This window comes from Engystomops pustulosus, chromosome 9, assembly GCF_040894005.1.
Source record: "Engystomops pustulosus chromosome 9, aEngPut4.maternal, whole genome shotgun sequence".
Classification (NCBI taxonomy): domain Eukaryota; kingdom Metazoa; phylum Chordata; class Amphibia; order Anura; family Leptodactylidae; genus Engystomops; species Engystomops pustulosus.
Genome location: NC_092419.1, coordinates 97686303 through 97697298, shown reverse-complemented (window position 1 = coordinate 97697298; position 10996 = coordinate 97686303). Strand labels below are relative to the sequence as shown.

Here is a 10996-nt window from a genome sequence, read left to right as displayed (position 1 = left end):
TCTGTACATACACACACACACGGGTCTGGAAATGTCCTTTACTGTCAGTATAAATACAAGGTGAAAATAATAAAGTAACAGTACAAAACGGAAAGTGGAACATACAGGCAAATGAGATTGAGCGCTGCATGCAAAGCACATGCACCCCCTGTACGGAGATGTAGCAGCGTGACTGGCCTGTTCTCACCGTGATCCCTCGTTTCCTTCATTACTGGCAAGGTCTGCTATGATACAGTTGCTTTGTGGATGATGTATACCTTTAAGAATGTTTATTATGGTCCGTGACCGCAGATGGGGCTTATTATGTACACTTCCCACCTGGTAGTAAACCTCAGTCCCATCTTATCTCTGTACGTGCCTTATGAAGGCCTGAACCAGCTGAATTATGGGCTCCTGTGCCTCCGGTGCTGCCTTAGTAGTAATTCCAGCTTTGGGTTGGGGGGAGGGCCGGACGCCGGCAGCAGGAGAAGATGGGACCCCACGACGAGTGTAACGATTCAGACTGGAGAGAAGGGTGCTCTGGAGGAAGAAACAAGAAGGGGGATAAGTGTCTTACTATAAGAAGCAGGGCATACATGTGCAGTGATAGACATCCATACCAGCTCAGATCCCAGCTCCTGCTTCATGCGCTGCTTGTCCCGGGGGTGCACGGAGGGGTCCCGCAGATATCGTACCGCTTGTGAGATGGACAGGTAAAAGCAGTTCTCAATAATAAACAGCAGCAGAGGCCTACCGAGAAAAAGATTAGACCCTTACCAAATCACCTCTAGGAGTAGCTGTAACCAAGCACTCCAAGTAACTTATTCTGTTCCAGCAGTGTCATTGTGCCTGTGATTGCAGTTTACTCATCATGTCTGAATAAATGGCATTTGACAGCGGAGTTCAGCCACTTACACAATAAACAGAGGTCTAAAAGGAGACTAGCTGATTGGCGAGGGTCTACTGCTGGGACCCCCACACTCATAAGACCAGGGTTCCTGTTCTCATTAACTGGAGTTGCGTTTATGGAATTATCAGAAAAACAGTAAGACCAGCGCTGGGTATCTCCATCCCTCTTATTCACTCTCTATGCTGGAGATACCCCTGCACTGTGCTTAGCCATTTCCAACACTCCCATACTATTGCCACATACATGTCCTGCCACTCTACCCATTAGTGATAATTTAACCACTGCTTCTGTATCCTCATTTCTTAAAATCTGCTTCTCAAATGGTGAGGATCCCAGAAGACAGACCCTCACCCATTAGCTTGTTGTTTCCCCATCTTGTGGATAGGGAATAACAAATAGTTGGTACAACCCCTTTAATTACTTACTTGAGATACTTGCTTTCCTCTGAAGGACTGATAGGAGCTGCAGATGGAAAGGGAGGATCTTTCTTCTTATCCATCTGAAATATAAAGATGAAAAAACACCTAAGGCTGCAGTCACACATTGCGTTTGGTTTGCGTTAACGCATGCGTTTAGTAAACGTGATGTTGACAACAATGTAATTAGGCACACAAAATGCAATTCGGACCGCACCCTAAAGGAGGAGGATTTCACAGAGAAGCCACTCTGGTGACCAGGGTCTAAGAAATTGCATGAGGTGTCACCATCCAGACCGTAGCAATTATTGAAGTTTTCTTCGAGTGCGGGTGAATACACAACATGCGTTACATTCTGGTTTTGGTTTCTCACCTCTCCTAGCATGTTAAGCATCACATTTACAGTCGCCAGGAAGGTGCCAAATGATGGAGCCACATCTGCATCGAAGGCAGGGGTGCTGAAGTTCAGAGCGAAGAGCAGCTGATACTGAGCCAGGTCCACAGGCTACAAAGAAAAACACCATGTTATGTCCCACGTGGCCAACGATGAGGCTCCATATTACTTAAGCCCCTGCACATTCATACCTGAAGTATCTGGCAGAGATCCGGGGTGAAGGCTCGCAGCGCAGCCAGTGTCTTACTGAGGATCTTTAAGAGACTATGTTGGACAGAGCGCAGAGCCCGCAGCTCCAGGGCCTCACTTTCTGGTTTTGACTGCTTGGATGGGGTTTGGGGAGTGCGGTGCCCACGAGATGTTGAGCCCGATGTCACAGCTTCGCCACTTTTTATCTGAAGGTTTTCCAAAAAGATGATCACCAATAAATGTTCATGATGTATAGATATGAAGGGCAGCAGTATGCAGATACTTACCTGTAAGTAATGCTTCAGCATCTTGCGGCTGTACAGCAGAGAGGTGCAGGATTGGCACAAGTAACATAAGCTGACCTGAGTGTCGTAAGAGGAGGGTAAGTTACTATATACCCAGTGTTACGTCATCCATACTGGTCATGATGATCCTGTTCTCACCTGTATGTCCTTCATCAGCTGAGGCAGGTGGAAATGCCATTCTTTGGTGAAGTTGGAGAGCTGCAGCAAGAAGCCGACAGTGTGGTCTGCCTCCTCCAGGCAGGATAAGCTCTGCACAGTGCGCACTGCACTCAGGCACTAGGGGGAGACAGCGAGTGGTCACTACAGTCACCTGTACATACTACAGCACAACCCACAGGTCACTGGTACCTACCTGTAATATCCTTTCCTGGTGAACACCTACAAAGTCTAGGGCGTCTGTAAGGAAGTTATATCTCAGTGTCTTTAGCAGCCTTTCCATTAGAGATACAGTCAGACGGTAGACACCCGGCCAGGAGGGAGCATCCACAGCTTTACGGGAGGATAGGGGAGGCTGCACCTAATTCAGATGGAAAACGTAAACCAAATTTATTATCCAAGGCATATTTTCAAAGGATTCAGGATGGCTCAATATTGGATCTGCACCTCTTACCGTGCTCACACCATTTGTGCTCAACTGGTACACGCTCAGCAGAGGCAGGCACATACTCTGAGTGATGCCAGCACCCGCTATGGCCGCCGCACCCTGTTGAGGGAAATAAAGCAGGTCGTTCATTATTAAGTTTACTGTTCTATACGCTAGACTTTCCAGACTATAAAAAGAACATTATATGGAAGTGCATAAGGGGTACACACTAGTCTGTGGTAGGGTAGGTTGGGGTCTTACCTGGTGTGTTTTAGCCAATGTAAACAAAAGGTGAAAAGAAGCTTCACAAAAATGGAGGTTCTGTTTGCCCCGGAGGCTGATCTCCAGCGCATTGAATATCAAGGGCAGTACAGGCAGCTGCCGAATGACCTGTATCCACTGGTCTCCATCTTCATCAGCCTGGCACAACTCTTTTGCCAAGTGCAACGCCAGAACACAAACCTATAAAAAGGGAAGAACGCGGTTTGTTAACCCCAAAATGCCTTGTGGCCAGGACAACAATGTGCACAGCCCAAGGTCAAGTCTCCTGCTCACCGTATCCCGTTGGTCTTTCTGCCTGGTTTTGGGCAGATCATCAGTCTCCATGCTGTCCTTGTCCTCCGTTCCCTCTCCAGATGACAGTCCATGCCGTGTGTCATCTGTCAGTGCCATCACCTCGTCCTGTAGAGTCTCACATACGCTGAGGACCAGCTGCCGGTACTGAGGAATACTGCTGGCTGCAGCGATGGAATAAACAACGTGTTGTAGAAAGAAACAACTCTATATTAGGGACAGCTGCAGCCACGACACAAAAGGGTCGCATGTGACACATAGGTCTCGGACACTTCTTAAATCTATGTGCAAGCAGCTGCACTGAAAAGAATGTGCAAAGTCCGCCAGAAAACTGGCACAAGCGCCTTTGTAAATGTAGGCCTATGTATTGAGGGGAGGTGTGAATGTCAAAGGTGCAGCCCCACATTTAGAATGGAAGCCACCAATCACTGTATCCTCTTGATTCCAAGAAACCCATTTCAGGCCTGTATACTGTATCCACACATCCCTTACCTTTCATCCGTTTCATTTCTAGCACACAGATGAGGGATGAGAAGATTCGGGCTTTAGCCTTATCCATCTGCTGTTTGTCAGCCTGCAGGATTCCCTCTAGGATTCTGGCCAGAGATTTCAGAATCTTCTCAGGTGAATTGAGCTCGCTGTCGAGAACAGAGAATACCGTCAGACCCACATCACATGGAGGGCAACAGTATAATGTTATGTCGCTTGACAACTATAAGATCTTCTTCTCGGGCAGAACAACACTCTAAGAAGTATTTAGTAAACTTTTATTGATCACCCATCATAACAGCCAATCAGCGACTGTAGGGGACTACGTTGCATTCGCTTCAATGTGACTGGGCTGCAAACGTCACAGGCCTCAGAAGTAGAAGCGGCATACAGTGGCTCGCTGTGACCAGCAGGGGTGCGGAGTGTTAAACACATACTAGTCTAAGAATAAATACTTCTTATAGAATTTTCTGGTGGTCTCTCATAGAACGTTACACGATGGTTAGATTAAAGGAAGGGTTAATATTTGCTTTGCCTGTGCCTTGGTGTAATCCCGTGACTTACTTCTTCCAGCGTCTGAGTAAAATCATCATGAGAGTACAGAGCATGAAGCCGAGCTGCAGACACGGAGACGAATTGGGGACCTGAAACTACAGAGATCTTGGTTATTTCCAGTGAGATCAATACAGTGTATTGTAACCAGCCTCACACAACTCCTGTACATCACGTGTGCCAGGAAGATACTTACCAAAACGTCCGTTCCTGATAATATGTCCTGGAATAGCTCCTGCTTCACTTTGATATCTGTCAAGTGCATCACGTCCGCCTGTTATAAAAAGAGATTACAAGAAATAGCCTGAATTAGGGGAAAGTGGGCTTATTCCCTCATGCAGAGTGAATAGGATGTCCGTATGGCCCAATGTGAGCAACCCCTTAAAGGCGTTGTCCAGAGGGATTAAAAAAAAAACATTACTTTCTTCCAAAAATAGCAGCACACTCGACCATGGTTTGTGAAGAAAGTAGCCATGTTTTTACACCTCCGGAGACCCCTTTAAGAAACCTTCTTGATCTATGATCAGTGAGGCATTTCCCCAGCATTGGCCCCTGCAAAATTGTATCACATGGAAAACCTGAGTGCAGCAGTACAGGAGCCACTATCATAGGGGTTATAGGGGTAACAGATGATCTCCTTCAATCACCTTTGGACAGCAGACACATCTAATAGCATGAGATAATCATTGTACGTACATAATGTGTGGATATGATGAGCAGTATGCGCCAGGCTGACAGCAACATCTGGTACTCTGTGAGTGAACTGCAGCTTCCTTCTGTCTCCGCAACGCGCTGCACCAGCGACTGCATGTAGTTTGACCAGTAAGTGAAGCGTCCGTCCTTGGAGAATTTCTCCAGTATGCTCTTCAGAGACTTGTCTAGTGATCCCCTACACAAGGAAGGAGAAAATGGGAAAACAAAGGAGGACAACATCATACATTTCCAGGAGTAGTAACAGAGGAATAGCACAATGCATTTTTAAATAGCATAATCATGACTTACTGAACTGCATAAAAGATCTCCAGGCAGATGATCCTCATGATGAATGCACAGGTCTCCAAAACGCTCAGCTGTAAAAACATGGTGCAATTGTGTAAGGCAGAGGAACACCACATCACCACACAATATAGTATTGTAAATACACTCACATCTGAAGACTCGGAGGGGGGTACGAGGGTCCCAAATAGAGGGGCCGTCAGGTTCTCCCAGAAATTAGGCCTAGAGAAGAGGATGGAAACTCTCAGCGACTTTAACCTTGCCTGACCTGGCAGACATCTGATGCTTTACAGGGCACTCACTTGGTTCTCAGCACAGTCATTGCACTGTCACGACGATCCTGCCATAAGGCGTGTAAGAAAGCGATGGCGGAGCGGTGCAGCTGAGGCGTGCACCAAAAACGGTCAGACTGCTGGAGGTCGATGAGGTCCAGCACAACCTGCAGGCAGCTCCACTGCCCCAGACTGTACTCCTGTGATAGATGGAAAGTTTATTCATAGTGAGGGGAAATTTCAAAGACTTTCTGCTCTCATGTAGGCCTGTTCTTACAGCCGCAGTACTCATATATAATGAAGCCAGTTCACATTTACAATCTGCTGCTGCAGTCTTTTACTTATACCTGTAACAAGCGTGACTGCAAGAGTGAAGATAAGGGAGGCTGCCCCTGTCCCCTGATGGGTTGTCCTTGCAGAATGGGGAATCCTATGAAAGATTCCAGTGCTGCTACTACATAGAGGATTTGAGTCTTATTACTACTAGGACCATGTGCACATATATGGAGTCCCACTCTTGTGATAACTGGGGGTCCCAGCAGTCATAACCAATACCAAAATCAGACACCTGTCCCCCCATCCTATTGAAATTGCACTTCACATTTAGTCTGTGCCCTGTACATCCTGGAGGCGTTATCCATTACAAACAGTTCTCACCTTTGTTCCATTGTTATCCTTCACCTCCAGATTTAGGAAGAGCTCGATGAGCCCCGGTTGCGTCTCTACGGCCACTGTGAGGAATTCCAGGATCATGACTTTGATCTGCATGTCTTCTATGCTGCACTGCAGGCGGTTCAGAAAAGCGTCCCGGATGGCGGCTGCGTCACTTCCCAGACAGGCGTACACTGACATGGGGGCCACCTAAATAAAGATGAGGGTGCATGAAAATATAACGACCCTACACAGAAATAAGGCTAAACCTCCAGCGCCCAACCAATACACAGAATGAAGCGAGAGCAGCTCTGCAACCATTACACTGCACCAGAATTTCTGATATTTATGACCTACACGATGAATAGGCCATCGATATATTTTGCACAAAACCCCTTTAAGCAAGCAAATAATCCTCTTACGGTAGCCAGGCGCTTCAGCAGTTGTATAGCCAGCCGCGGCAATGAAGCATCATATTTATGGTAAATGTATTTTGCCAGGACTGCAATGAGGTTGTTCCCATGAGCTCCTGTAAATAGGAAAGGATGTGGGTCAGTGATAAAGTATGCCACCCATCATGTGGACACGATATGGAGATCTAGCACATACCATGCTGTGTGAGCGCCTGCTCCAAGGGGGACACTCCACTAGACGGTGGCTTCAACCTGATGACATTATTAGTGATGGAAAACGCCAATTTTACTGTCTGGATTAACATCTGACCTTGTCCTTCAGTCCCACTGCTGATAAGGGAATGAGAAAGTATTGGAGATGGGTAAAAGACATCTGATCACGTCCATAAATCATGAGCTTTGTCTCCACTCACCTCCCAGCCTGAGAGGCCATCACCACATTTATTCTATCCACACCGATCCCCATAATATTGATGACGGCCTGTCCGGCCTCGGTGTTCGTCAGACTGAAGATGCACAGGTTCTGCAGGTTCAGGGGGCTGTAGAGGATATATGAGGGAAGATGAGTACATTTTTATATAGATATAAACTTTATTTATAATCATGAATGGAAAAGTGACAGGCCATGGCGCCAATTACCTGCTCTGCGGATCCATCTCCGGGCAAAGGTTCAGGATGGCATGTATCAGATTCAAGATCAGGTATCCTGGTATAAGAAGACAGCAATTAGACCCCCAACAACATAGGTGTCTGTCCAGGCACCAGGGGTCTGACCACTTGGTGAACAAAGGACATAGAAGTATCCCCTAAGCCTGCACTACATAAGCGCTACTTTTCATGATCACTAAGGGGGACAGACCTCCCAAAAGTCAAACACTTATCCCCTGCCCCGCGGGCGGGAGAGAAGTCTCTCTTGTGGCACAACCGCTTAAATGATTCAATTTTGTAATCACAATATAAAATTAGTTACATACCAAGGTTTTCTCTCACGCCATGAGTGTTGTAGCGCCACCTGTGGTAATTCGGAAGCATCTCTCTCAAAACAAACAGGATACAGGGCACTAGACCCTGACTTTGCATACTGCCCAGTTGGCCCTGGGAGGGAGAAAAAAAAAATTACAGCTGATGTATGAATGAGAAAGTCTTTACAACCTGCTTCTCCATGGTAACAGACTACAAAACAAACTGTGTAGTCTGATCTTACAGTAACACTCCATTTCTTCCAATAGCTCTTGCTAAAATAGAGGACATAACTATAAAGTTAGAAAGAAGTCGGTGAGAGTATGGGACTACAGAGACCGTCAGGGAGTTAAACAATTCCTATTAAATAATATGCTTAATTTTTCCAAAACATACCTTTACTAACGTAGTAACCAGCCGGAGGAATGAGATTGTGACACTGTATTCCCCATGGGACTGCTCAATCCCTAGGAGGGTCCCGTATCCTCCAGCATTCATGTTTTCAGTGCTGTGTACAGAAGCAAATAAAAATAAGCAAGAAAAAAAAAAATCCCTAAAAATGCAGCATTACCATAAATGAGAAGGCAGAGATTATGATGAAGAAGTAGACATAGTAGTAGTAGACGACAAGTCAGGATTCATTGCTGTACCTGATAATGTGACCAGATGAGGTACTGGCAGCAAAGGGCAGAAATCCTGTGTGATGCAAATCATTCCAAACCTGGAAAGGGACACATCAAACAATTCACTGATAGAGTTTGAACAATATCTGCATTGAGATACTGGAGAAAAAAAAAAGCTTTGCGCACCTTTCCAGGTATCCGTGAAGCCAATATAGTAAGACAGTTCACACAGGAAGCTATGAAATCCATCGGAGGGTTCATGACGGTTGTTAACCTGGAAAGAAAGTGCAAAGATTACAGGTTTCCTGTAACATAACACACACTGCAGCTGCATCCCCCCCTCCTTGCCCCTTACCTCTGTAAGAGCATATAAATCCGTGACGTGATAGGCAGAAGATAGTCAGCAATGGACAGGTCCGTGGTAATAACTTTGTGCACAAGGTCAATGATGGGTTTTACTCTGTGACAATGCAGTATAACATCTGGAGAGCAGAGAAGATGTAAGGGCAATGCTCCAAACGCCTAAACCATACAATGATACAGGATTGGAACCAGGGAATAGGTCTCTCACCAGCTGTGGACACCACGTGAAGAAGCATCTCGACCTCGCAGGTGAAGAGGGTCCAGCTACTGTACGAGTATTCCCACCGCACAAAGAAGCCGCGTCCATCTGACATTACTTGACCAATTGTTCCCTGTGGAATACGTAAATTGGTTTGGCCCAATCCTAAAAAACAAGAGATTCATTATCCCACACAGCTCCCCCTGTACAATAGCTATGCCAGCACCCTTCTCTATAATTGTATATGTGAAATTCTGGATTACCTAAAGCGTACAGCAGTTTGGGGCTCTGTCTCCTCCACAGTGTCTCATCATCGTGCGACATGACATCATGAGGCTTGTGCTTATAATGCTCGGTGTAAAATGCCATCTTATCCAGGAAGGTATAGGCCTGGAGAAAGAGACAACACTGACTCTTAAAGGGGTTTTCATGGCTTTCATAAGAATAGATACTCACTCCCACAGATCAGCTGTTCTTAGCAATTAATAAAATGAAAAAGGGACAGGAATCATCACAGCTCTATTCTCTGTGTAGTGGCTGACCTGAGTTACTGCAGTTTCCATGCAAAAGAATAGGAGTTGATATACAGTAACCTGGTCTGACCACTGCACTGAGAATGGTGCTGTCCGTTTCATTCTGTTTACCATCAATCTGATATTGATTACTTATTCCATAGAGAAGATATACAGAAGAACAAGAAAAAGCCAGCCCCCGTTGTACCTTCTTAGCTGTGGATTTGTTGGAGACCAGAGCAGTAAACAATTGGAGTAAAGGAGCCAGCTGATAGGGGAACATTGTACACACGCTGTCAAGTAAGATTCCAAGTCCTACGGTAGTATCCTGAAGGAAGACAAGACATTCACCAATTACACTCATATCCAAGATTAATACTATTTTGCGGCAGCATCATCGCTGTGCAGGGAAAATAGAACCGGAGGCTTAATACACAATATTTATTACTTGGAGCTTACAACAGAGGCAAATATGGAGGCTCATCACAATTCATCTAAACCAGACAAGAACATTGGTTTTGTTAGTTCTCGGTTTCCACTTATGGCACACAGTCAACGAAACTACGGCCAGACCCAATATACTATGACTGGGGTTGTCCTACAACTTAATTTAATAGTCACTGAGAACTTTATCTGAAGCTTCCAGAAACTGGATTCGATTCAGTAGTGATGTGGAGCCAAAAGCATAAAGAGGACATGGCAGCGGATTTTGGAAGTAAGATGTAGAATTGGGTCATCCAGGAACTTGCTCACAACACCAGCGATTAGCTAGGAAGCCCAACTAGCAATACTCACTGAATTCCAGAAGAGATCGGAGAGGTTCGGAGCCGTCATCACTTGGCACGCTGTATCGATAATATCCTAAGGAGATATTACTTTTATGATTAATACTTATGATAAAGCATTACTATAGATAGTATATGTGTTAGTCCGTGTGAGCCTGTATTGTATATGGGCCAGTGCTGCAGCTATCCTCCAGATACACTGCACTACCAAACTTTTGACGCGTAAATAGTAAATAATGGGCGATTCTGGGTGGCACTTGACGTCTGATTTGCAAATATTGTAAAGCAGATTTTTCTCTGCAATGTTAAGTGACAATATTTTACTGATTTTACTAATAGACCTACACAGCCTGGCCTTTGGTTTGCACGTTTAAGTCTTCCTTAGAGGCCCACGCTCAGTCCATTAAATACAGATCGGCTATATTTCCATTACTAAACACCGTGTGGGGACCCAGACAGCCACTATCATAGTTATCTATGAAGCGCTGGGACACTGTCTAGCCATATGGACCTACTCTGTAATCTACTATATGGCAGAAGTTGTGCAGAGACACCGATGACCCTGATAATGGATTCTGGGTTCAGGTGCACAATGTACTAAAAACCTTAAAAAGTCTTACCTGTTGTTTGCCAAGAGTATGTTCCTCCATGGAAGTCAAGGCAAAACACAGCAGACTGTAGACGCACAAACACGCTGTGCTGGTTGTACACTACAATAATAAAGAGGTAAGAAAATGTGATCTTATGCAGAGAAATCTAATACATTATCAAAAATGAAAATCAAAAGATGGATAACTAATACAGACTAAACCAGCTCTTATTTGCTGCTTGG

At 45.4% G+C, this 10996-nt stretch overlaps 1 protein-coding gene across 2 annotated transcripts in view; it reads right to left on the bottom strand.

The window, feature by feature from the left end:
- Positions 1-24: 24 nt before the first annotated feature.
- NUP188 (nucleoporin 188) overlaps positions 25-10996 on the bottom strand; it is a 19132-nt gene continuing 8160 nt past the window's right edge. For both annotated transcript variants that reach the window (XM_072124340.1, XM_072124341.1), the window contains exons 12-44: positions 10785-10874; positions 10175-10240; positions 9588-9707; positions 9131-9257; positions 8877-9032; positions 8661-8787; positions 8492-8579; positions 8333-8403; positions 8079-8190; positions 7697-7817; positions 7362-7428; positions 7136-7261; positions 6919-7052; positions 6732-6838; positions 6316-6519; positions 5689-5858; positions 5539-5608; positions 5393-5460; positions 5087-5279; positions 4587-4664; positions 4403-4488; positions 3842-3987; positions 3332-3513; positions 3038-3238; positions 2804-2896; positions 2546-2710; positions 2332-2469; positions 2176-2250; positions 1891-2094; positions 1679-1810; positions 1315-1388; positions 600-729; positions 25-519 (exon numbers count right to left, since the gene is read on the bottom strand). In XM_072124340.1, coding sequence (XP_071980441.1) covers positions 343-519; positions 600-729; positions 1315-1388; positions 1679-1810; positions 1891-2094; positions 2176-2250; positions 2332-2469; positions 2546-2710; positions 2804-2896; positions 3038-3238; positions 3332-3513; positions 3842-3987; positions 4403-4488; positions 4587-4664; positions 5087-5279; positions 5393-5460; positions 5539-5608; positions 5689-5858; positions 6316-6519; positions 6732-6838; positions 6919-7052; positions 7136-7261; positions 7362-7428; positions 7697-7817; positions 8079-8190; positions 8333-8403; positions 8492-8579; positions 8661-8787; positions 8877-9032; positions 9131-9257; positions 9588-9707; positions 10175-10240; positions 10785-10874 — 4098 coding nt within the window. In that variant the 3' untranslated portion in view covers positions 25-342. The remainder of the gene's footprint in view (positions 520-599; positions 730-1314; positions 1389-1678; positions 1811-1890; positions 2095-2175; positions 2251-2331; positions 2470-2545; positions 2711-2803; positions 2897-3037; positions 3239-3331; positions 3514-3841; positions 3988-4402; positions 4489-4586; positions 4665-5086; positions 5280-5392; positions 5461-5538; positions 5609-5688; positions 5859-6315; positions 6520-6731; positions 6839-6918; positions 7053-7135; positions 7262-7361; positions 7429-7696; positions 7818-8078; positions 8191-8332; positions 8404-8491; positions 8580-8660; positions 8788-8876; positions 9033-9130; positions 9258-9587; positions 9708-10174; positions 10241-10784; positions 10875-10996) is intronic.